The following is a 26,046-nucleotide window of genomic DNA, read 5'->3' as shown; positions in this document are numbered from 1 at the left end:
AATGAACATTATCAAAACAGAAAATTCTGAATAATAATTTTACAAGAATTAAAAGAGCAGATTCATAGCAAAAAAAGGACATAAATGCCACAGTGTATTTTCATGGGGAGGCAAATCTGCAGGACCTGTTACTGATGTCCACAATGTGTTGTCCAGTGGGCTGTGCTCAGATACGCAGCACATCCAGCCCTCTGTCCTCCAGCAGCTGGAGTTAAAAGCACAGGTAACAATTTTCAAAGACATCTGAGAGACACGTTAACTTTTTGAAAACCAGTATCCTTGACTCACTGAATGAGAATGTGGAAGATCCCATTTATTAACAGACCTGAAATACTGTGGCTATTGGTGAGGATGTTGTTAAATGGAAGTGATTTAGGAATATGTCAGTTTGCAAATAAAATGTGCAATATTTTAATCTTTTTAGCCCTCCCTTGACTACCCAAAAGTAACTTCGGTACTGAGTAGCACATGTTCCATTGAAATGACATACACGTCTCCTACTGCTCTTTACATTATTACAGATATATGAAAATATACTGTGACATTTAACATGCTGTACACGTGACTGAGACAGTGACAGCAGCAGCAGCAAAAAGACCCCCACCAAACGCTGAAAACATAAGCACACTGGCAGGTGCTTATTCATATATGCAAAACCCGAGCTAACAGCATAAGGCATGCTCCAAAAACCTCAGAGGTCACCTGGGGTTCACGGGGACGGCTGCTGCTGTCAGAATTCTTATTCCACATCCCAAGGGAGAGAGGGGGAGTGGGAGGGAATGGGCACCAACGGAGAAAAGGAAAACTTTAGAAACTGTACCCTTGCTGTCAAAAAGGCTTCAGAGTCAGCTGCCATCTTGACATGAGGTTGCAATTCCTGTTACCGTACCTTTTTAGACACAGGGAACATGCTTAGTGAACTGGTCCCTCACTCATTTTCAAGAAAATTAAATTTAAAATGTTAGGGGGGGCTGTTTTTTTCTTGGTTTGTTCATTTGTTTTTAAAAAGAAACACCTCAGCTATCTCCAAACATGTCTTTTTCTGATTCTGGAGATTGGGGCCTTGATATTTCAAACAACTCCTGTGGTGACTGGGAGCTTCTTCTTGAGGTTAATATCCTAAGTATCTCAGCGAGCTGTTTTTCTATATTGGTCATTTTTGTGTTTAAAGCCTTGATGTCCTCTTTCAACTCATGTTTCACTTCTAGCATGGTGGCCTGAAGAGTCTGTTCTGGAATGGGATAAAAGGAATGCTTGACCTCGGTGAGGACCGGGCTGCGGTCCTGGGGGCTTCTCGTCTCCCCAACGTTATCCAAGCGCAAGTCACTTTTTGTAATGCCACTATCACAAGAGTCTGTCTTCTTCAGGGTAGCTTCTCCCGAAGCTTTAGTTCTCTCTGGTAAAGTCTCCATGGACTCTGCTTTAGAGACCTTGTTCCAGTCTTCACCTTTCCCACAGGCGTCTTTGAATTTGGCCCAGCCTTTTCGCCGGGGGTAGTCCCCCGACACCTTACATCCTGCGTAGTCCGATGTCGGGGCCTGCAGCTTTGCCTGGTCAGATGCCCCAGACGTTGAAGCGGACTGGTATGACACAGGGGTCGCCGGACTCTCCCGTACAGTCACAACGCTGGCTTTGACCACTGAGCGGGCGGAGGAATGCTCCCCTAAAATGTTGCCCTTCTCCACATCTAAGTCGTCCGGATCTCTGCCTCTCTCTGCTGCGAGCCGTGCTTCCTTCTGCTGCCTGAACCTCTGGAACAGCCGGCGGACTGGGTGGTCCGGGGGTAAGATCAGAGGCGCTTCGTTCTTCCTCTTCATTCTCTCCTCTTCTTCACGTTTGACATCGCTGATTTTCCGGAACACAATCTACACAGGGAAAGAGATTTCACTCTGTGATTAACTGCACATTTGTTGAAGGGGGAAAGTTCTAGAGAACAAATTATTTGAAAGAATTTATTTTAACTGACAAATGCACAACCTTTGCACATTTATAGCAACATTTTCAAGTGTCTTATCTTGTGTGGAATGTGGCTTATTTAAGAGCATACAGCATCTATCTTATAACACCAGAAAGGAAAAAAAAAGAAGAAAAAGATTCCTCCAGTTCTGAGAGGTCAGCAAGGCATTGCCTTTGTAAATATAATGATCCCTGGAAGTCACTTGCTCTATTTTGTGTTAAAAGTGACTTCTTATATTTGTTTTCCTGTCTCTATGGTTTAGCACCATGTTTCTAATATTACAAAGAGTTATTGCCATTTCTTACAGCAGTCACATCCCAGAGCTCACTCACTACACGCCATGCAAACGATCAGATATTATTCTAGTGCAGCTTGGCCACTGACGGCGTCAGTACAGCACAGACTACTCTGAACTCTCCAACAGCAGTTTGCAAAGTGCTTCTTCCCCTCCCTTCCCTCCCACACCCTCTTCTAGAAGCAACTTGCAGTTTAGGGATGAGGCAAAGCTCTAGTCAGTCCCACAGTCAAGGGTACAGGAACAGTGGGGACTGGGATCTGCAAGACATGGGGAACCTGGTCACGGCTTGATTAGTACAGAAGCTTGAAGAGCTTCACGTCTTGATTTATGTCTTTATTTCTATGGAAAAGTGGACATTTTTGCACAAAGAAACATTCATTTTCCATCTACCCTCCTAATTATATCTTCCTGAGCCTGAGAGCAGCCAAGGGTCTCATGGTACTCACAGTGCCCCCACACAACCCCAAAGTACAGCCAGGCAATGTTTCTTCCCTGGACTTGATGGAAACACATTCTCTTCAAAAATTCCACGCATTTTACATTGGCATTGGTACTTTGCACACAAAAAACTCCAGTGTGGTATTAAAGGAGAACCAGTAAGTAGTCTTGGTTTGAAAATGGGAGGTCCCCTAAACGAAAGTTTTCAATTCAGAGTATAAAAGACGTAGCCCCCAGCTTCTACTGAACGTCAATACCTAATCTCTTAAGCTGCTTTCGGGAAAATCCACTCAAAGACCTTACACTCCAATGCAGAAATAATTTTCAGATTCAAATCATTATCAGGAAATGTGTAAATAAACCCATCCCTCTGTTGCAGACATTTAAATTAAACTAAACATAATAAGAACTGCTTCACTGGCACACATAAAATGCATGTTTCTCTTGACTCCGATGCTTCCTGACAGTTTTGTCATTGTGAAGCAGGGAAAAAACATCTTAACACTGCATCTCTGGAAAGAAGACATTGTCAGGCTTGGAAGCGTTTCCCAAATACAAAAGAATAAAATTAGCAGGAAGGATATTATACTTCCAAGTTGCAATTAGGAAACCAAATGTGAGATAAGAATAAGAAAACAGGGTACTTGACAGTATTTTCTTTCCCCAGGAAACTCAGTCTGCAGTGAGCTCAGTAGAAAGCGGACAAAGCAGTGCAATCCTTAGAAGTGAAAGAATAGCACTTACTCACTGGGAAGGGAGAATCAATACAATGCTTCAGGCTAATAGCTTCCCACACGCTGGCAGTCCCCCGCTTTAATTGAAGGAAGAGTGTCAGCCCAGCTTTAGGGCCGCTGCCCTGCATGCTCTGCTGGAGCCTAACGATGCCAGGCAGGGTCTCAGGGGGTCACTCCAGCAGCAGGCTGAGGCTGGCTCTGGTGGCACAAAGCCCCAGCAAGCCAAAGCAGCTACAAGCCAGGTCAATTTGTCTCTGCAAACTTCTGCATCCCCAGGCCCCTCCCCTCTCCCAGAGCTTGTGTGTTTGGTGCTGGTGTGGGCATCCACATGCTGCACGGTGCTGTGCCAGACAGTCATGCAGTTAATGGGGCTCATGTCAATTTGCATGTGAGCAGTCTCAGTCCGACCTATGTAACTGGGCTGTGTGTTTTCCTTAAATGCTCAGAAGCGGCGTACGACTGGGTGATGCAACAGTCACCATGGAAGGCAACTGGGCGTTTGAAAGAGCTGGAGGCCAGGCTGCTTCACAGAGTCCTTGTCTAGTCCAACCCCTACTCCACGCAGCCCACTCAGCACCTTGTCTGGTGAGCACTGCAGTACCTCTCACTATTTAATGACAGGCTTTTGTAACATAAATGGGTAAGATATTTGACAGAAGTTGCCCCTGCTACTGCACCATACAGATGAGAGGGTAATGGAGCAAGTCTCAAGCAACAGCTTATTAACAGCCCAACCCAACCCTACACTAGCCATTGCATCTCATGCAGCCAGTAGCATGGTCTCCATACTGGAGTACATGAGAAGAAAATTACCAGAAAATGCAAAAAGGTGAATGCTGAGAGACAAGTTCTTAGTAGTGCTTATCTCCCCACATGCTTTCTGTTGCACTGCCTAGATGAGCCCTGTTGATGCTAAGCACACTTGGCCGTGGAGGAGCTGCCATCAGCTTTCTTGCTGTGTGGTGGTCAGCCTCAGGGCCCTGAACATACCTTCACTCCTTTGCCTTCAGGAGATCAACAGAAATAGGAACATATGCGGAGGGAGCAATTGCATAAACACTGCCTTTGCCATGGGTAACTGCTACCATGCTAATGAGTCCCCTAATTTCCATTTTCCACATAAGGCCTTACAATATCTACAAAGCCAACTACACCACAGCAGCAATCACCTGTGTGGATGCAGAAATGCAATCCTCAGGTCTCCCAGCCTGTTCAACATCTTTTTTACAGATGCACTTATGTGACAATCTGCACTCATGCGGTGCAAATCAAATCTACGCACGTTTGCCAAGGGACACAGCCTCCAACTCTTGGGCTGGCTTCTAACTCCTGAGACACTGGATAAACACTTGTCAGAGAGCTACTTGTCTTTGGGAAGCCCAGGCAAAGCTGTCACTGGTCCCCTTTTTTGCAAGCTCCCCAGTGCCATACTTTCTCAAGACAGCTCCATATTTATGTATTAAGCAAAAGTGTTATAACTATGCAAAGCTCAGCAGTACTTGAAAAGACTTTACATAAGTCTTTTCATACTTAATACATAAGTGCGTTTTTGATTTTTTTTTTGCTGTCTTTTTTAAGATTAAATGCAAGTCCTTAAAAATAAAAATACAACTAATGGTTTTAAATGGACTGTCTTACAATTGTTGAGGAAAAAGCAATTTTAAGTGGTTAAGCAGCTTCAGCAGCATCCAAGGTATTCAGAAAACGTGGTTGTTATGCTGATATATGTACACCTGCTCCCACAAATAGTAAGAGTACAAAGGGAAAGAAAATAGGTTTCCTTTGTTATAAGGAAGAGAACTCTGGACTTACACAGCAATTTTCATATGGAAATTGATAGGGCTACAAATGTGGGTCTTAATCAAAGTTAAAACCCAAAACATTATAGTAAAGATCCTGATAGATTTTAGAGCAGTCCCTCTCTACCGCTCCCTCCAAGCACTCATTTTTGTCTGGGAAGGGATAGTGCTTTGCACCCTCAAAATCTCCTAGCCCATGTGTTAGACGCCACACAAACCAGGGGTCCTCTACTTTACAAATTATGTAGTTCTCCATAACATCATCTCCTTCAAGACCTAAGCAGCACACAGAAAAAAAAAATCTAGTGGGAGCATTTTAACAGTATGTGAAGACCAAAATATGGACAAAGAGCCTGAACTGAGATTAAATAACCAATTTAAATGCCAGGCCTAAAAGTGCATATTCCACACATCCAACCCCAAGTCTCATTTCATAATTCCATTTTTATTAAAAAGGTGCTGAATCTTGTAGCTCTTTAGGAAAGCCTCCCAGGCTGCCAGAAATGTGAGTATTGTGGGAGTATCAGCCTAGATTTCCCAAAAACTTGAAAAATAGCTATGTTAGGCACAGATTACTGCAATCATATAAACATTTAACTGAGGCATGCAGTTATGATGATACAATAACAATTTTATTTTTGGACAATGCACTCAGAGAAGTGGAGAAATGCGCTGACACATCCTGGTGCACTCCTGCACCGGTGTGTGCCGCTGACCTATGACAGCACACAGCCTGTGGCCACATTCCTGCCTGTGTATGAGCCATGTCCAAGGAAGAAATATGGGGTTACACCCAGCACGTTTCCCTTTCCTCAGTATTAACTAGTTGTGAAGGTGAAGCCTTTAGTAAGTTTTGGGGAAAGCCTCTGCCTCTTTTTAATCTTAAAAGAATTTTCAAGCTGTGTTTGTAGGATCAATGTCTTTACAGATTAAGGTCAAAATTTCTCCCTAAAGTATTAAAAAATTAGGTGGACATAAACAAATACTTGAAGTATCTATTTGGTTGACAAACATGGAGTGCCCAGCAACTGTTACTTGTATTTTTCTGTGCTCAGCACTGAAACCCAAGCATCATTTAAATAACACAACATGGGCATTTTTCGTGAATATGAATTCCCTAATTTCTTTAAGATAAAACCAGAAGAACAGACTGCAATGTGACCTCCAGCATAAGGCAGGCCATAGGATTGCTCTGAACAAGCATTCCCTGAAGGGAGTCTCATTACAACTAGATTGCATCTTTTAGAAAAACATCCAGTTTGATGGCAATAAAGAATCCATCATCACATCTTGACAAAAGACTCCAGCAATTTTTGCTTCAAGACCGAGTGTCCTACATCATTGACATTTCTGATCCTTGCTCCCTCAGACACTTAAAAATTCACTTTTAGAAACTGATTCTAGAGTCTTATGTTTAAAAATCTCTGCAGAAGTATTACAGCTAGTCAGTTACTATTGTGAAGGATTTCACAATTTTGACTGGAGCATCTCCCTTATGAGGAAAGGCTGAGAGACTTGGGTTTGTTCAGCCTGGAGAGGAGAAGAGTGAGGGGGGATTTCATCAATACCTATAAATATCTAAAGAGTGGTGTCAATAGGATGGGGTCAAACTCTTTTCAGTGGTGCCCAGCGACTGGACAAGGGGCAATGGGCACAAGTTGGAACACAGGAAGTTCCACCTCAATGTGAGAAAAAACTTCTTTACTATGAGGGTGACAGAGCAGTGGAACAGGCTGCCCAGGGAGGCCGTGGAGTCTCCTTCCCTGGAGTCATTCAACGCAGTCCTGTGCGCCCCACTGTAGGTATACCTGCTCAAGCAGGGGGGTTGGACAAGATGATCTCCAGAGGTCCCTTCCAACCCCTACCATTCCATGATTCTGTGATTTAGACAGTAATGTTTTACTGATATGAAACAGGCAAAGTTCACACATTTAGAACTTCCAATTTAACTCTAAGCTTTCTAATTTTGCCTCTTTGGAAATGTTTGAATTATTTTCTACCTTCCAGCACCTTTACCTCTAATAGGCAGTGTTCAGTGCTTAAATTCTCACTCTTGCCCAGAGCTACAATATGTAGTTGATTTAGTTAAATACAAGGTTTCTTTTAAAAAGTCAAATAAAACAACTAATCCTACAATGAATCTTCCAACTGTTTCCCTCTGCTGGCTCACTGATACCCACTGCTCTTCCTACCTCACTACTTGATGATGTTTCTCTAGAACTATCTAGCATAGCTCCAAGTTGTTTTTCCTGAGCAGTAATAGCAGGGGAACAGGCATGGGGGTAATCACTTCGTTTCATGCAGACATTCTGGAGAACCTATGCTAAGTTGGCCATTACAACTGAAGACTGCCTTGCAGCAAGATAAAAGGCTGGCGTGCTCAACAACAGCGCTATCTCATCTGACCAGATGCAAATATAGATGCAGGAATTTAAGTACTTGCTTCCTTTACACAACGATGGGGGCGGGTGTGTGAAGAATATGACAGGAGTGTATAAAATCAGACACAGCATGAACAGGGGTAGGCAGGGATTGATTATACAGTGTCTTATCCAATATGAAAACTACAGCATCAAATGACAGCAGGAGGACTCACAAGTTCATAGTTCTTCACCTGAATGCATTAGACATGTCAAAGTTGTTCATAAAGGATGCTCTGAATGCAAAAAGTCTGCATGGATTCAATAGGGCAGGCAAATACTTGGTATAGAAAGCTATTGCGGGCTACCAAACAGATGAAACTAGTATCCTGCTCAGGAAATCTCCTGACTTAAAATTAGTTGGAGACTGTAGAAGTATTTGTAGGAACTGCCACATAGGTGAGTTTTGTTCTCATTGCTTCTTTAGGCATCCCTAGGCAACCCTAAATAATTACATAGGCCAAACCTGGAACTGCTGTCTCACTGACTACTGAGGAAACATTCCCAATGAAGGTGACAGGAGTGCCAGAGGGAAAAACATGAGAAGAACAGTATAATGAAAGCTCAAAGATCTGAGCCTTATACATCTGAGCAGGATGTTCACCTATTTCAGACAAAGGTTCACTCTCATTGCACCCTTCACTTGGACATAGGGAGAGGCAGGCTCAACAAGCCATTAGTGTGTAGTACTACGTAGATTTGACATCACTTTGGGACTTGCCCAGGTTTGAATGAAGCAACTAAAAATGGCCTGTTGTTTTGGTACAACAGGGAAGACCACTAGGTGCACATGCAGAATTCAGAAGTCCACTGTCTCCAGTCACTTTTGTAATGAACCGCCCACTGAGGGGTTTCACCACCTCTGAACTATTGGTAGTTCACAGACCACACTAGAACGATGCTGCCTGCCGACCCGCAGCAAGTCACGTTCCTCAGCACTCTGCACACTCCCAGGAAAGTAACCAACAGAAGGGCGAGACAGAAGTAACGTATATTAGCAACCCTATTCTGGTCTTCTTGTTATCTGATTGTAAATGCAACCACTGTGCCAAGACTGCATGAGACAGTCTTAAAGATCAGGGGATGCTTCATTTAAAACACATTATGAATATATCGAAAACCTTATCCTGTCAAATGCTAAAAAAGACCTGCCTGCATCTGAAGTGGAAAGGATCTTTTGGTTTTATGCAAAACCATCCAAATTTCTTTTCAACTTTGATTTGTAAGAACTGACCCAAGACCCACAGGAATAGATAGAAATACGTATTTCATCACATTTTGAATCAGCCTGTCATCATGGAGTTACAATTATGAGGCTCCTAGCCACAAAGCTGTTGCTATTATTAGCTCTGCAAGCTTCCCGTCTTTCCACCTCTATAGCATGCACAAATTCTGCAAGATTTGGCAGGTCTTCCTCAGCATTAACAGCAAGTAGCATGGCAGCATTTTTCTCTAGTACTTAATAATTTTCTTTCACAGATACAGAAACATTCACAGAGTCTGGAACTGCCAGATATCATAAACAATTAAAAGCTTAGAATTACTTCATATGGTCCTCACAGAAAATGGACTTAAGTGTGAGGAAAACAATCACAAAAAGGCATTTATTAGTATGCAGTCCATCTAGCATCTGCCAAGAACTGATGAAAATATCTTCAGGCTGATGTTAGTCCGATGAAAATTGGATCCAATTTTTCTTTCTTTTTTTTTTTTAAAGAAGCAAGAGAAAAAAAAGGAAAGAGGGAGAAGGCTTGACAATAAAAATGCTTTTCACACTGATATTAAAGAAAGCAAAGCTGCATGCAATCAACATAGTCTATGATGATGAAGAATCCCTATAGCAGTGTATTAGCAGGTGTCAGGGAAAATGGTGGAGAAATTAGATTATATCTTTTGCAATTACATGGAATGGCTTGTCAGAAAGGAGGGAATTACTGGTACTATCTTCTCACAAAATATAGGATCGACAGTGTAGGCTCATGAAGCTTTCCACCAAAATCTACAATGGGTTTCACTCCCATTATCTATTACCGTAGACAAATCCTGGGTTAAATGCTACTCAGCTGCACCTCTGTGATACAGAGGTGTAGATGTGTGAGAAGGTATATAAGTACACAGGTCACATTTATCACAGGTGAGAGTGCAGATCCCATTATGCAGTACAAGTTTCAAAGCACAACCCTCAAAGTCCACGTACCTGTTAAAAGGCTGATGCAAACTACCCAGTTTGTAGTCCCATGTTGTTTGGCTTTGACCCTAGGTTGCAGCAAATGATTTGTGTATGGGACTTAGGGCCACATGAAAAAGCACAAGTCTGCAATAATGCTGCAGATGTCAGTAAGTTCTCTCTAGATTTACTGGCTACAACAGCAAAATTTGGTTTCTGCTTCTGAGGAGGAACAGATTTCTCTCCGGTCAATGTTATATCCATCCAGGGCACTCCCAAACATCTCTAGTTTTGAGTAATAATCTGAAAACCCAAAGCAAACTAAGATTTGGAAGGTCCTGGCAGTGGGGCTATAAAGGAGTGCTGGTGTCAGGAAAGTTGGTATCAGAAAACCTCAGGTATACCTGAGACACACACAGCCCAAAAGCCAACATGTGGATGGGCACAGCCCTTTTGCATCTCCAAGAAGTCTTTGTCCTGTTGGGAATCAACCCAGCCCTTCAGACAGAGCAGTATCTGCTTACTTTCCAAAGATCAGACTTCTGTGCACTACTGAACCATTAATACACAGGTGTTTGGAAGCACCACAACTTCATAAGTTAATGAGCATCCATGCTATCCAGATGAACAGAGCTAACAAGGTTTTTAGTCTATACAGAACAACATCTGGGCGAACTGTGACTGTCATGAGTGCCATTGGCTTCAACAGTGCTGCAGCTCTTCTCCGTGGCAGCATATTTTGTAGCCTAATTACAAATTCTAGAAATACTGACTTGAATATTAGTGTTTAATCATGTCACTATTATTTATTTAAAAGTTCTGGACAACACAAAACTCTACTCCTTTATGTCAAACTCCTCATTCTAATTCATGTTTACAGGCTATGCTAGTATTGATAGAAAAGAAAAAAGATTTTACAGAAATACTACTGAAAATAAGACAGCATTATATGTCCAGAGCAATTAGTGGAAATAATAGACAAAACCTGCGTAATCTACAACAGCCTCATTAGCAAGTTTTGAGGCATCAAGAGATGTCTCTTCCCCAAAATAGGCTCTAAAACATTGTCATTAGTAAACTTAGACAACCACATAATTAAAACTAAAAACCATACCATTGACACTGGTCAATAGTTTGGATAGACATTCACAGCTCTGGCACATTATAGCTCATTTAGCAACTTCTTTCAGTAAACCACAAAAATAAAAATTAAAAATTTTAAAATTAAAAACCACAATAAATATGACTAAAGATCTGCTAGAACTTCATTATTTCTGAGAGGACAAGGAGCTGTTACAAACAAATACCCAATATGTAGGCAAGGGCTTTGGGGAAATGATGCAAGATCTGAGTGGGGGAATGTTGTACCACCTGAGAACTGCTATGTCCATCGAAGTGTCAAATGCTCTGTAGGAACTTCTTGTTTGTGGTAAATGAGGAGAAAAGAATGTTTCTGCTTCCTGCCTGCGAAGTGTCAGCAGTTTCTAGCAGCAACACCTATAAAATACTATTTTCATGTTTGTTTATTTTTATCTCTTTAGCACATGGGGTGCTTTTGTATCTTTGTTCACACATCAGAGACACAAACAGCTCATGTAGACTCATCTTTTAGTCCAGATCAACACACTACCCTCATTCTTGGGCAGACAACCCTGCCTCAAAAATTGCTTTAAGGGGCGCCCAAGGCACAGCAGGAACTTACCTCTCTGTCACCTAAATTACAACTATACAAAATATCACATAATTTGTACAACGTGCCTTCTCAAGAGTCAGAGCCTTTTATCCCAAGCTCCCTGTGGCTTGCTGCCATTTAACAGGTGTTTGGTGAAAGAAATGAGGCAATTTGTGTGAGTCAAGGATTTGGGATTTCTCCCCCCCCCCGCCAACTCAGAGACAATTTCACTTGAGATCTGAAATGGACGCAGAAGTTGTAATGCTGAGGAAAGCAATGATGTGTTGAGATAATAGTTAAATTTTGCAGTTTGTTTTCAGTGATTACATTTTAGACACTAGCTTGTCGTTAAGATAATTTCCTTTAGCCAATGTCTGTCTTTCATGCACTTTTTTTTCCTGCTTTATCTGCTTTCTGTCATTAGGCTTACAGTGATTGACAGGTATTTTACTTTCCAAGAGGGTATCAAATCTATTTTCAGATGTAGTCAAATCAATCAGACACCATCAGTCCCAAGAGCTGACGAGTTATTCAGCTACCTTTGAATGCACACTCACAAACCAATCCACACAAACACAATGCTCAGTGTCCCTCATGTACAAAGCTTGTGCAGCTCTTGAAATTATAAACTGAAAATTATATTAAGCTCAGCTAAAGTTCCTTGCATAAATTGCCTGAGATAGCATGAACTCTTCCTTACGTGCCTCTCTCTGAGTTAACAGGCTTAAAGTTCAGCTATAACAGTGAAGAAAAATAAACTAACCTGCAGCTTTGCATAAAAAGAGAATAAATCTTCTACCAGACAGTATGGCCACACAGCCACGCACCCCCAAATGCCTAGTGCTACTCAACCTGTCTGTCCTTTCTCGGTTCAAGAGCACTGCTTGGATAACATTGCGCAAGAAGGAAACAAGCTGTTAATAACTAATGAGAATCAGGAATAAAAAGTACATTGCTTGCGATTTCCCAAAGCAGCTGTCAAATCTGTTCAGCCCTAACTAACAGCCAGGAGCTTGAAACCTTGAAGGAAAGAAAACAGTTCACTGTAGTGAGTTGTCTCAGATCTTCTCATTACGAGGAGCTCCTCTTAGCAGTTGCTGGGATTAAGTCTCTGCCAGTTTGCCGCAGTCCAGTTCCAGCTGGTGATAAGTGATGGCCCTGTCTTCCTTGTCAAGTGTTAAAACCGATAGCTGTCTCCTGTCTGGTAAATGCACAGGTGAGCTAATTAAAATAGCCAAGAACTGACAGATCCCTCCAAATAACTTCATGGAGAATCCTCTGAGCTGTACTTCTTGATTCTGTTACAGGTATTTTTATTCTGTAAAAGCACTTAGGTGCCACGGCAAATACAGACTCAAATACTGACAGAGGTAGATGCTTTCTATCCTATCCATGTATTTCATTCACACATCTCCAAGTGTTTTACAGCAATTTCTCACTCTTCCGAATGTTATTTACATCACAGCAATGCTTAGGTTTTATTAGTCTTTCAGTTTATACACACACACCCAAAGCAAAATGCCATTATTCAATGAGGGAGGCACAACGGCCTGTTTCATGGGAAGACATCAGAGGCCCAGCACATGTTGCAATGACTGGTGTCAGCCACACAAAAATTCATGAGCAGTTTGAAATGTTACTTGTGCAAGATGTGACTTTCTGTTATGGCTGGTAAAGGTTTGCCCTTACAAGTTCCAGATAATAGATCCCAAACACAATTTGTCAAAACAGTTGTGATTTCAAACACACTTAACTTAAACATTCCCGAATTTCTCCTGAAGAAAACAGCAGCTCTAGAAGAGGAAAACCAGGATAATTCAGTACAAGTGTATTGTTTCCTCACAAGTAGATTGATACACTCATTTAAAAAATATTTATGATATGTATGTCATTCAGAAATGAGAAAGTTAAATCTGAATATTGAAAACCTCTACATGATGACATCTATTACGAGAAGCAGCAGGAACTCAAGAATCCCTGGCACCATCAAACACGAGCCTAAAAGCTGCACTTGGCCCAGCCTTCATTTGTATCACACCTCTCCCTCTTGCATACAGATATGGGCAGATGTATTAACAAAGGTTTATTCATCCCCAAATGCCATTTCAGTCATCATAAATTCAGACTTCATTTGCAAATACTTTTGTTAAAAAGTTTTGTTCAGAAAAAATGTGCTTGCATCTGACTCTTGGACTACACGGTCATGGTGTTTTCTCCCTTTTCCTGAGTAGTTGAGGGCACTCACAGGCAGCAGAGAGCAAATTTCCTTTTCCCCTCTGCCAGAAGGATTTGAACACCCCTTTCAGGAGCATGCTCCAGTCATCACATTATGGGGCAGGGTTGCCCAGCCAGCACAGAACTCAGCTCACACTCCAAGGTGCACAGAGATGCAATGAGGGAAGCTCTCCCTCCCCTTCCCTCCCTCACCAGAGCTTTGCACTGTGACGAGGCAACTGTGACGAGATGTCCCCTCGCAGCAAGCAAGACACAGACCAGAACGGCTGAGGTTACTCTGTGGAGAGCTGCTCTCAGTCTCCCCTGCTATTTCACTTTGGATACACAACAGGACATACTGTCTTCAAGGCCACAGAGCCAGTCTCTGTCTTCTTCACCAAATGTTTCCAAACAAATGAAACAAGTCCAACAGGAAAGGCTGAAGGAAGTCCTCCTGCTTTTAAAAGCAGGGATTGGAACTGACACCCCCAGCTTCCCTCAGCAAGTGACAGAAATGGTGCTCCAGCCTGGAGACAGAGGCCCTCACCAGGAGGTGGGATCCCTATGTTCTGGTTCCTGCTCTAGCAAACACCCTCACCATTGGTTCAAAGTGGAAAGTCTCAGATGGAGAGACTACAACATCTAATCCCAGAAACCCCCCTGGATAACAGGTTTACCATTCTCTTCATCTTCTCAAATCTATGAGGAAAATGAACTTCCTGAGCCTGAAAGCTAGCCCAGTTTTATCTAATAGCCCAGCTTCATCTAACAGCCACCTCCTTCTGCTTTGCAACTCTAACCCTTCATATCCCCAAACTGTTTCATTTCATCTTACACGCAGCTTTTCATTTAAGCTTTCTCCTCTTCCCCTGTTTTTCCACTTCACTGAAGCAATGCAAAACATTTAATTTTCATTTGAGAGGCAGGTTTGAGGAGTTCAGCTGTAGCTTAAGTGAGGCAGAGCACAGACTGTACATTGACGTGGTTATGTGCTTTTAAGTAATCAATAAAATATTGATTTTTTAACTATCGTGCTTTGCCATCTCTACCTCTTCCATGTTCTAACATCACATAGGGCTAAAAAATACCTAGGGTGACGTCTCCTTGCTTCCTCCTAAGGGACGCTGTAAACCAGTTTTCTCCTTGATCCACTGTTCTAAGATGTGGACAGAGAGTGACATGACTCAGAGCTCACCCTTGAGGAAGCTGTCTCTCTTCCACTGGTAACACTGGGATGGTAATTCTTAACTGAAACATGGCTTATTTTGAGTTTCAGAGTTGTACCAGCATCCAGCAGAAGCCACCACCAAAGCCCTATCCCACGTTAGGAGTGCAGTGAAGCCCTGTAGTCTCAGTTTAATTCCCCCTTATGCTGTGCGACAGGCTCTTTAGTTCTCCATGTGCATTTATGGTTTATATTTACATAGCATAATTTTCTTCTTTGTAAGACAAGAGAAAGGCATTTTCCAGGAGGCTGTCATACTATGTTTTATGTTACCCATTTTCTAGTCTCATATTTCACACAAACTGGTTCTTATCCCAAATGTAGGAATATAAAACATCATCATCCTGATCAGAAATAAAGGCTGTGAGCCCCATGCTATACTGTTACTTTCCTGAAAACGGAAAAAACTGTAGAGACAAGAGAGGTTGGAGAAGCTGCTGGAAACCTGATGGGTTTCACACTGCCATAGACAATCAGCAGGTGCTGTGACATTTTGCTTTGTCACCATCAAATTGCATTGTTAGGCATGGAGAGAGGAGATAAAGGTTTGCCATGTATCTCATACAACTTGGGGTATACAACCAGGGCCTCGCACATTTGAGATCTAGTTAGGAAGAGTTCCCAATGCAAAGCATAACCTAAGAGTGGACACTTCAGCAGGTGCTGTACGTTTTTTCTGTTATGAGAATGATTGTACTTGACTATAGAGTAAGAAGTTGTTCAACTGATCAGAATTAAGCCAATGAAACCAAAAATCGCTCTCTTTCTGCCTCCACGAGAGCTCTGCTCTCCTTTCAGCTCTTTCTTATGCCTTTGTAAGATATCTAGTCTGCAAGAACTACTAGTCCCAAAACTCACTTAAATATGTTCAGGTGAGAAGATGGATGACCTTACACCACAGACATAAGCTGAGACATGAAAAATATATATCAAGAAAAGGAAACTATTTCCTTAGCAACTGAAGAGTGCAGCAGACACTTCAGCAGTTAAGTACATGTAGAAATAATACCAGATTCCTTGAAGGGAATATTTCAATATACTGGAAAGAGTAATTTAATGGAAAATTCTAATTAGAGACTAAAAAAAAGACATTATTATCCAAAATAATGTTAGACATGGATCTAAATTCAAGCAAAAACAGCAGGGATGGCCCAGTGTACCACTCTGAATCTGAGTAAGCAATGGTTAGATCAACCTGTTATCTCTGGATGTGCATATTTGACAATGACAGAGTTGAACAATTTAAGAGAGCTCAGAGAAAATAAAAGTGTTTGCACATACAGCAAACAACGTTGAAGAACTCTTCCTGACAATGTTTTCAACTAAGAGGTTACGATCCTCAGAAACACAAAGCAGTCATCATTATACAACCAGCACCGGCGACCGAAAGCAGGATTTTGGCAATAGCTGCAGCATTCCACATAAAGGAAAAGTGCTCTTTGTTTTTCACATGACATCCTAATCAAATGAATTGCTTTTAGGACCATCTCCCGTACTATGCAATAACCCCATTTCTCATAGGCGCTCACCCATCAATTAGGATTTGCCACCTAACCTCTCTCAGAGAAGTTGTATTGAAATCACAGCTCAAGAGCAGGAGGACCCAAGCCATCATCACGTCTTTCTAATCACAGGCTATCCGGGGGCTGGGAAGGACTATCAGATTTTAGAGGACTCAGAGGCTCATCAAGGATGCATCTCCTCTCCTGCCCCTGGTGTCCTCTCAAATGCCCCTGAACTCTCCCAACATGTGTCTTTATCACCAATCTGCCCACAGCATAGATTTATATCGGGCTGCAAAATTAAGTCCTTAAAAGGACTTTATCTGGCTCTGTGTACCCGGGGCTCACTGCAGAGGTTTTGGCACCAAATGCATAAAAAGAAGCTACAGCACTTTCAGATTTCAAGCAGGTTTTTCAAAGGCGACAGGAGCAAACATTTTTCCCTCGAGATGAAACAACACAACTCCTACAAATCCTGGGGACTCCATGTTGCCTCTGCTGAAGCAAGTCTACAGCATGTGCACACACCTGGGCTAGTCTGCACAAAGCAGGTTTGCATTCTTCCAATTTATCAATTTTCCAACACTTTGAGCTACTATTATATACTAAGTAAAGTCTAGAGAAACTTATTTTTTAAAGTTGTGATTTCTACCCCTCCCTTCCCAATTTTTATGTAACACTGGACTTTCTAGCAAACCTTTGACTACAAAGGCACAGAATGGGCAAAGAGATCGTGCATTCATTACACCAGTATATTGGCAAATTTGCTTCATATTCAGATGGAAACCATTTGGCTCAGAGGCATCACCGCTTAGTGAATCAGCTGTAATTTCCATTATTCTCATTGTGCTACAGGGGCCTCCAGCCCAAAATGCCTGTTTGGCTGAAGAGGATGGAAGCACCAGGCAACTGCCAGGATCCAGCTTTTGCTCTTCAGTGACAGAAGGCTCTGGAAAATGCCGTCAAGGAGCGCATGGCAATGTTGGCAGAGATGACTTAATCCTGCTGAACTCCAAAACCTGCTCACTTGTAACTTGGATGTGATGCCAGCCTTCAGGACAAGAGTCTCCCAGCAGGATGCCAGTACTGGAGCATCTCTTGATGCGCCTCACACTTTCTTTACATGGAAAAGCTGTCCTCTAGCTCAGCACCGGGTAAATGAGCTACCCCACCACACACTTCACCTGGGCAGCTAATCCCGTGCTCAGAGCAGAGCCATCAGGACCACCAGCCCCGCAAGCAGAGGGTGGCATGGCAGCACACAGGGCAGGTGGGGCGTCCTCGCCACAGGGCAGCACAGGGTTGAGACGGCACACTTGAGTGCTGTCACCGTCTCTGAAAAGTGGGTGAGAACAGCAAATAAACTGCCTGCCTTCGCTTTCTCAAAGCCGAATCTTGCATCAGAAGAGGTGAAGAATTAAAATACCCGCAAACTGCACTCTCCTTTCTCCACTCCCTAAAGCTTGGCAGAACAGGCAGGGGACAAAAATCTTTTTCCGCCACACAAAGTTGGACCCACAATCCCCTTCTTTCATGGACAGACAGTGGGAAACGCCAGATATCACTAGTTTCATCTGAAGTCCCTTTATCTCTAACACAGTTCGTGCCTAGACTTCTAAAAGGAGCTTTTGGGGCGGGGGGTGGGGGGAATAAAATCATGCGTATTTGACCTCCCAACTCTTAGAAGGCCCTCAGGAAGATTTGTCAGAAATGCACTGTGCAGGCTAAACATGGATGTTGGGAGAAGTAGAAGTGTCACTTACATCTGCTGCCTGGATGGGTGTGATGTGCAGGGCAGTGGGAGGTCTGCATGCAGATGTGCAGCGCTTGATTGCAAACCACAGCAGAACACGAGCTCAGCTGCTAACAGGCATTCCCGTGCAGACAGATGCAATAACTTCCACAGCAGCTCCAAGGTATAAAGCAGGTTTCACTTGTGATGTTGGACTAAAAGGAAACACCCTTTGAAGAAGTACTACCCAGGAATCTTTTCAATTGTGTTTCCAAATTCACTTTTTCCACCCAAACAATCTTGCTTATCCAGTTAGGAGAAGCCCAGCTCAGCCTCCATTAGACATTTCTCTAACACAAAAGTTTGCCAGATCCAACATTTCAAACAGATTTTGTCTTTTGTATTCCTTTTACTTAGCATTTGCCATTTCATACATGACTTCTTAGGAAATAAAGCATCTGGTTTATTAATAAAGAGGATTATTTCTAGAACACTAGTTTGCATTAAAACAGCTAAAATTCAAACTGATGCTCTTCAAAATCATCACTCTTGGAATATTATAAGTTGAAAAGCTGTTACTTCAGTAAGTTGTGCATTTTTTCAGCATTTATCTTAAGCATGGCTATGCATCACCACGTGTTTTGCAAGCCAGCTGCCCTCAGCACATGCTATCTGGAACCGAGTTTGCTGAAAATATGAGTTACAACAGCATCATCTGATTTTAATCTGTTTGCTTTGTTTTCTCTTCTATCACCTGCATCCAAACTTCCAACCTTGTTAAGGTGAAGTGGTGATTAAAAGAAGATCCTTTTAACTTTGTTATTAGAGCTTCTCCCTTGGAAGAGCCCCAGGTTTGCCAGTAAGGGGTGCAGAGCTGTCTGTCTGTCTGCCTGCTGCTGCAGCATGCAGACCCAGAAGGATTAACCAGAGGCGCAGGACTCCCTGTTAGCTGAGTCAAGTTACTTCACAAGGGATATTGTAACTAATTAGCACACAAACCTCATCTTTGCCTGACTCAAGAGAACAGGATTCCTGAGAGGGAAGGTACAAGTTTTTCTGCCTTAACAGATATTTGGCGTATCATGTTGCATTTGATTATCTTCTTGAATCCATCATTTGCTGGATACATCTACCACAACAAAGCTTTGAAGAAGCCATCATCAGGCAGACAAGATGACTTAGCTGAATGTGAAAATACTTTTAGCCCACACCTTAGGGACAGGGAGAAGCTGGATTCATCTCTGTACCACATCCAACTACAACAGGTTAGGTGAAGTCTCCACTCTCTGAAAACACTTGGCCCTTCTGACTGTATTGGTTATTGAAAATGCATCTTGCCAAATGATCCTCAGCATGGGTGCTAAAGCAGTGAGTCACTTTGAATTGCCTGAGGATTTCCAAGGCGTTTACATTGTTCAATACAATATGCTGTTCTTGTTTTCAGAGAGGCTTCTTCACATTCAAAAGGACAAAGCTACAACAAGGAATTACTGACAGCAAAGAGAATCACAAGGAAGCACATTATTCTTTGCTAAGGCACTCCAAAATTTGTTGTTGCTGTTGGCTTTATAGTTTCTGTTTCCAACAGTCAGAGACTCAGTGCCACCCCATTACTGCTGTGTCCAGAACTTCAGCTGTGCTTACAACCCTGAATGGGCAGCAGGGCGAAGAAACAGCTCAGCTGCTCCCCTGCCAGCTTCATGCAGCAACCCACTGACCAATCACACATCACAGATGTGACCTGGCTGCTCTGCAGCCTCTAGCTCAACCCCAATGAAATGGAATTCCGATGGCAAGGCTTCTCTGTTTCCCTTCTGGGTATCTCAGAAGACACAAACTAGCCTCCTGAATAGCATGAAAACATTCTGATGACTGTGGTGACACCTGCCAAACAGATGAAATCAAAACTCCAAACAGATGACGTTATCCCTTCAATACGTACAGACCATTAATTCTCCTAGCCGCAGTCCAGCATAATGATCTATTTTATAGACATGGAACAGAAGACAGAAGAAAATAAATTATTTGTTAAAGGCCACCAGAGAAATCTTTTGCAGAGCAGAGAAGCAGACTAGCATCTCCCAAGTCTCAGATTAATACTCTACACAAAGGTCCTTCTTCCTCTTGTAGGCTTGGGACTAACCGATCAGAAGCTTTCTATGCAGCTTAGTAATACCAGCCACTGCAGAGGTTCTGCAGAACCTAAATGCTGCATACTGCTGCACAATGTCAATAGGCTGATGTAGGAATATGATGATCCATCTATGCCTTGCTCGATTTGTAGATAGCTGCACACACGGAAGCTAAACTCAGAAGGTTTCTGGCTAACCAAAATGGCTCCAAACACAGCAACAATTCACAGACCAAATACCCAGAGGTAATGTTGACTGGCCTATGTACTCACTTTAATCTCAGGAACAAACCAGGCAACAAATTTGCAAATGCATCGTACACTGCACTGAGATGTGTTTTGAATATAAGGGAACTGGAACTTGGATACTTCAGACTCCCTGTGGCTGATGGCAGCAGCTTGGCTATTTTTGTTGCTTGCTAATCTGGCCTTACCAAAGGCATTAAAGTCAGGAGTCAGGACGGAGCTGAGCTTGCTGCTGGGAAGGTCAAGCACTCCTGGGCAGTGGAAGATGCAATGGCAAAATTCATCATCTCTGATGAGGCCATTGCTCCAAGTAGGTCTTTTAAAGTCAGATGTTTATAGAAGGAAACCTAAATGCCTGAACAGGAGAGAGTGAGAGATCCACTTTCTCCTTTACTTTGTCAAAGCTGAAATAGGGTCTGGACTTTCATATGTGTTGTGTGTCTTCTCTCTTCCCACACTTCACTGCCACATTGAAGCCTAAATTTTTTGTCTAACTATAGCTGATGGCACACTCTTAGCACTGGCAGTTTTAAGCAATAAGCAGATGTTACTATGGCTTCTAACACATTGCTGGACACAGCTTTAAAGCGTCATGATTTTGTTGAAAACATTTCCATTATGTTAGTAATAAAACATTAGTATTACAAAATCAAACAAGTTGAATAGAGACAAAGTTCAAAGTGTTTAACAGATAACAAATTCTGCTTCATAACATGCAGGAAGTATGTGTCACAAGCAAAAGGCTCAGAAAATCAAATCCTCGCCTCAGCTGAAGAAGAAGGCATCGTCCATACCGCTTCATTTACTGACCACTTTCTATCAATTCTGTAAGTATCTGGTAATCAAAATGTCTCCTGCACTCTGTCATACATACAAAATGGATCCAGAATCAACACAAAAATAAGAGTTGGAAGGAAAAAAATAACCCAAACAACCAAATAAATCAACTAAGGTAAGTGTTGGATTGTGCTATTTACAGGTAGTCTGGTATTAACATGAAACATCGCACTTAAACCCCTCCACGGGATGGTTACAGCACACCTAATTTAATTTTTTAGGCTTTTTCCCTCTACCTAAAAAGACTTTTTCAGATGAGAATAAAAACTTCCAGCTACAGTCTTTAGGTCACTAAAGATGTTTTTGTATGCACAGCTGCTGTCCTCCTCACAGAGGGCTCCAAGACAAAAAGCATTCAGAAGTCCATGCTGGTGTAATGGCCACCAGCTGGTGTAATGGGAAGTCCTCCATTTCAACTGGAAAATGAATAAGCACTGTCAAAACCTTGGTCTTGCTGCACACATAAGAATCAGGCTTACTTTTGTTACCAACTTATTGTTTCAGGCAGAACTTTAATCCGCAAACTCAGAAATTTTTAGCCAAATCCAGCAGCTTGCCACCTCATATGGCCTACTAGCTTGAATAGTTTAAGACAGAAAACATACTCAGGAACACATTTATGAAAATACATGGGGAATCCTTCTCCTGCCCCAAGCAACCCCTACACCATGACCATTTCACAGACTGCTCTGTGCCTTGCCAGTCACCTCTCCTCACCCAGACAGGACGACGTGGCAGGTGTCTCTGCTTCCCAGCACACTGAGTTTGAAAGAAGATTCGATATAGTTCCATATTCAGAAGGGGTCTTTAACTGCCTCAGGAAACAGCTATGAGCTCAGAGGGATTTTCAGCAGTAGGTTTTTGACATCTAATGCTTACTGAGATATTTTAATCCCATCATGTACCTATCTGAATCTACAGGTGTATAAATTCTTCCATAAATCAGGCTTTCAGGATCAGAACAGTTCTCAGGACAGACCATATTTTCAAATTAGGCACAAGTAGCGAAGCATCAGCTATGGCATTCAGGCATCACCTCTGCCACTGCCAAGTCACAAGTCTTCATAAGCCCAGCTCTTTTCAGGAATGAGGATGGAAAAGGCAGAAACCAGCAGGTAAATGATACTCTCCCACAAGTGAACTGGCCTCAAATCAAACTCCCTCTAGAGGAAATATTTAGAATATATTGACACAGGCCAGCAATATAATCCAAATATGTATAAATTGATGACCGCTTCAGTGATGCAAGACAAAGACAATGCTTTCGGAAGAATAAAACCTTGAACTCAGGGTACTACCTCACTGAATCATGTCCCATTGCAGCAACAAAGACATTGTTTCTCTCCTCTTCTGCGATGATAAAATTATTTCATGTTTTGCAGTTTAGGAGATAGCAAGGTCGTGTGGTTCTAAAGGACATGATAGTGGCCACCTGTACAGGCAGGCTATCTGACTATATGGATCTGTCAGCTGCTATATGACCAATCTTACCATGATTAGCTATTGCTATTAGCAACATAATTAGTTATTGTTTTCTTGTGCAATAGGGTCCAAGTAGATAACTATTTTTGGTCTACATTTGCTTTCTACTTTACCATATATACTGTTAACTACAGAATTAAGGAATTAATTGAAGAAAGAAAAAAAGGACACTGTAGGTTCATAGTGTAAATGTAGGGTACAAATGCCAAATCTGTAAATTATTCCTTTGCTGGGAAAAAAAATGGAAAAGTTTTTTTATTCCATATGAGATGTCACAGTCTTTCATAGTTTAGAAGGTCAAAAGTGGACTTTAAAATAAATGAGTCCTGAAGCATGTGTGTGTGTGTGGGCAGGTCCTGTAAATTACTGTAAAGAAGCTCATATTGCCAGGCTAATCTTCCAGGTAGAAAATACTGCACACTACAGTCTGTAATTTGCATATCTTCCCATCACCAGAGGATGATACTTCAGCTTCTGAGTGCTGGGGGATTTCAGTAATTTCAAAATCAAACCCAGTTTGATCTAAAAACCTAAAAAAGCTTAAACAGATTTTCAGTGGAGCCTCCCCATGGCTCAGTGGCCACACAGAATGCTCAGCACCAGTGCTGACCTCAAGCACCACTTCTCAGCTCTGTGAAACCCTCCAGAGGTAGCCCTCCCTCACACACACATGCACACATGCTCAGAAACTAATTGCACGGGTGCAAGGCTCGGGCAGGGCTGGACTGTTAAGAAACCCCAAGCTCTGGTTGCCCCTGACAACTCTCCTGTTATGCCATGTTCATTATTTATGAAAGCTCTGCCCTCTAAACCAGGGCTCCTGTATTATGAGCAGTGCTGAGTTCATCAGGTACTATTTTTCACAGCATTTTGTTATGGCCCAGACAAGTGGTCTGTGCAGTGGGCAGGGAACTGGCTGACAGGCCACACCCAAAGGGTGGTCGTAAATAGCTCTTTCTCAAACTGGCAACCTGTCACTAGCGGAGTCCCCCAGGGATCGATATTGGGCCCAATGTTATTCAACATTGTTATAAGTGATCTGGATGACGGCATCAAGTGTAGCCTGATGAAGTTTGCGGATGACATCAAGTTGAGTGGGGAAGTATACGCTCCAGAAGGGAGAGCTGCTCTGCAGGGAGATCTGGATAGGCTGGAGGAGTGGGCCAGCAAGAACCTTATGAAGTTCAACAAGGAGAAGTGTAACGTCATGCACCTGGGAAAACATAATCCGGGAGTCCAGTACAGACTGGGATCCACCTGGCTGGAGAGCAGCTCTGTGGAAAGGGACCTGGGGGTCCTGGTGGGCAGGAAGCTCAACATGAGTGAACGGAGTGCCTCTGCAGCCAAGAAGGCCACAGGATGCTGGGTTGCACCAAAAAAGGCATCACCAGCAGAGAGAAAGAAGTCATTATCCCACTCTACTCAGTGCTTGTCAGGCCACACCTGCAGTACTGTGTACAGTTCTGGTCCCCGCTGTACAAAAAGGATGTGGACAGGCTGGAAGGGGTCCAGAGAAGGGCCACCAAGATGATCAAATGACTGGGAAGCTGCCATATGAGGGTAGGCTGGGAGAACTGGGTTTGATCAGCCTTGAGAAAAGGAGGCTTAGATGGGAGCTCATCACCATGTACCAGTACTTAAGGGGTATCTACAAAGAAGATGGAGACTCCCTTTTTACACAGAGTCACATGGAGACAATAAGGGGGAATGGACACAAGTTGCTTTTGGGGAGATTCCGATTGGACATCAGAGGGAAAATTTTTCACAATGAGGACAGTCAACCATTGGAATAATCTCCCCAGGGAAGTGGTTGACTCAGCCACATTGGACACCTTCAAGAGTCATCTAGACAGGGTGCTGGGCCATCTTGTTTAGACTCTGCTCTTCCTAGAAAGGTTGGACTAGATGATCCCTGAGGTCCCTTCCAACCTGAGATTCTGTGATTCTGGATGATCTGGTCTCTCAACCACTGTCATACTCAGCATCCAAACCCTGCACAGCCAACAGAGTAATTTCCTCATGGGTTTTATTTGTTGCAGTAGCTTTATTCGTTCCAAAGATTAATGAATTCCTTTTTGCAATGCCCTGTGACATTACTACCCATTTACCTGCAGACAAAAGATTGCACAACTGCTCCTAGTACAGCCTCTTGCTTTATAATCAAGCCAGATAGTTTTTTAACATCAAGGCATGTAGTTCATCCTTTAACTTAAATCAATAAGGATCAAAATAGGTTATGATTTCTATGCATACAAAAAGGCTTGAGACAGTCTGTAAACAGCTGTATGGATTTCATGGAGCCTGAAGGATGACACTGTTGGAAGCATGGAAAGTTGCACATTTTCAAGTAGTCAGAAAAAGAGGGAAATATCATCAACTAGTGTCAGTGCAAGTGCATCTCTCAGGAATGCCAGAAACTCAGTAGGATTTTGGAAATGGTTAAAGCATATTGCAATGCAACGCTTAAACATACATGTCAGCCCATACTCCTTTATATATATACAACTGAGAATTTAGGGAGAACCCATCAAACTACACTATGATCTATCTTCCTGTAAGATAGCTGTTTGTCATTTTTTTTCTAGACAGCTCTTTAAGGATGTGATAGATACGAGGAAGAAACAGCAGCCGGAAACAAAGGATTTCCTGAGAGTGAAAAGTCTATTTTCAAGAAGTATTAAAAAAATCCTAAAGAAATAAAACCATATGTCCATTGAATTTTTTTGTAATGAGAACCAGTGCTGTGAAAATAAAATAATAAAAAACCCTTCTCCAAAGACCTTTGTATCTTAGAGCAGTAGACATTTTTCTTGAGTCTAAGGAAAAATTGAGACAGAGAATAGCTATGACTCAAGCAAATGTATTTTCTGAAATGTCTGGTTTATCATTGAAGAATGTCAAGAAACCCATGCAACATAACAGAAACATAAGAGGCGTGAGTCAGCAACAGGACAGGATCCATCTTTCATTTGTTTTAAAAGAGCTTGAGGAACCTCTGAAACATAGAAGCATTCAGAAGAAAGAAGCTTTAGGAACTTTATAATTTTTTCAATCTATACAATAGGGAATGATCAGGCAGAATTAATGGGTGTTTTGCAAAAGCCCTGCAGCCATAGTGAGATGACTGATGCTGCATTGTTCTTATATAGCATATGTGTATGGAAATCTGTATATCATGATTATATGCTACAA

General features: G+C 42.4%; 1 protein-coding gene across 1 annotated transcript in view; it reads right to left on the bottom strand.

Moving 5' to 3' along the window:
• Positions 1 to 1,016: 1,016 nt before the first annotated feature.
• KCNH1 (potassium voltage-gated channel subfamily H member 1) overlaps positions 1,017 to 26,046 on the bottom strand; it is a 152,264-nt gene continuing 127,234 nt past the window's right edge. The window contains exon 8 of the mRNA XM_075089800.1: positions 1,017 to 1,865. Coding sequence (XP_074945901.1) covers positions 1,017 to 1,865 — 849 coding nt within the window. The remainder of the gene's footprint in view (positions 1,866 to 26,046) is intronic.

This window comes from Phalacrocorax aristotelis, chromosome 3, assembly GCF_949628215.1.
Source record: "Phalacrocorax aristotelis chromosome 3, bGulAri2.1, whole genome shotgun sequence".
NCBI lineage: Eukaryota > Metazoa > Chordata > Aves > Suliformes > Phalacrocoracidae > Phalacrocorax > Phalacrocorax aristotelis.
This window is presented reverse-complemented; position numbering and strand designations above follow the sequence as displayed.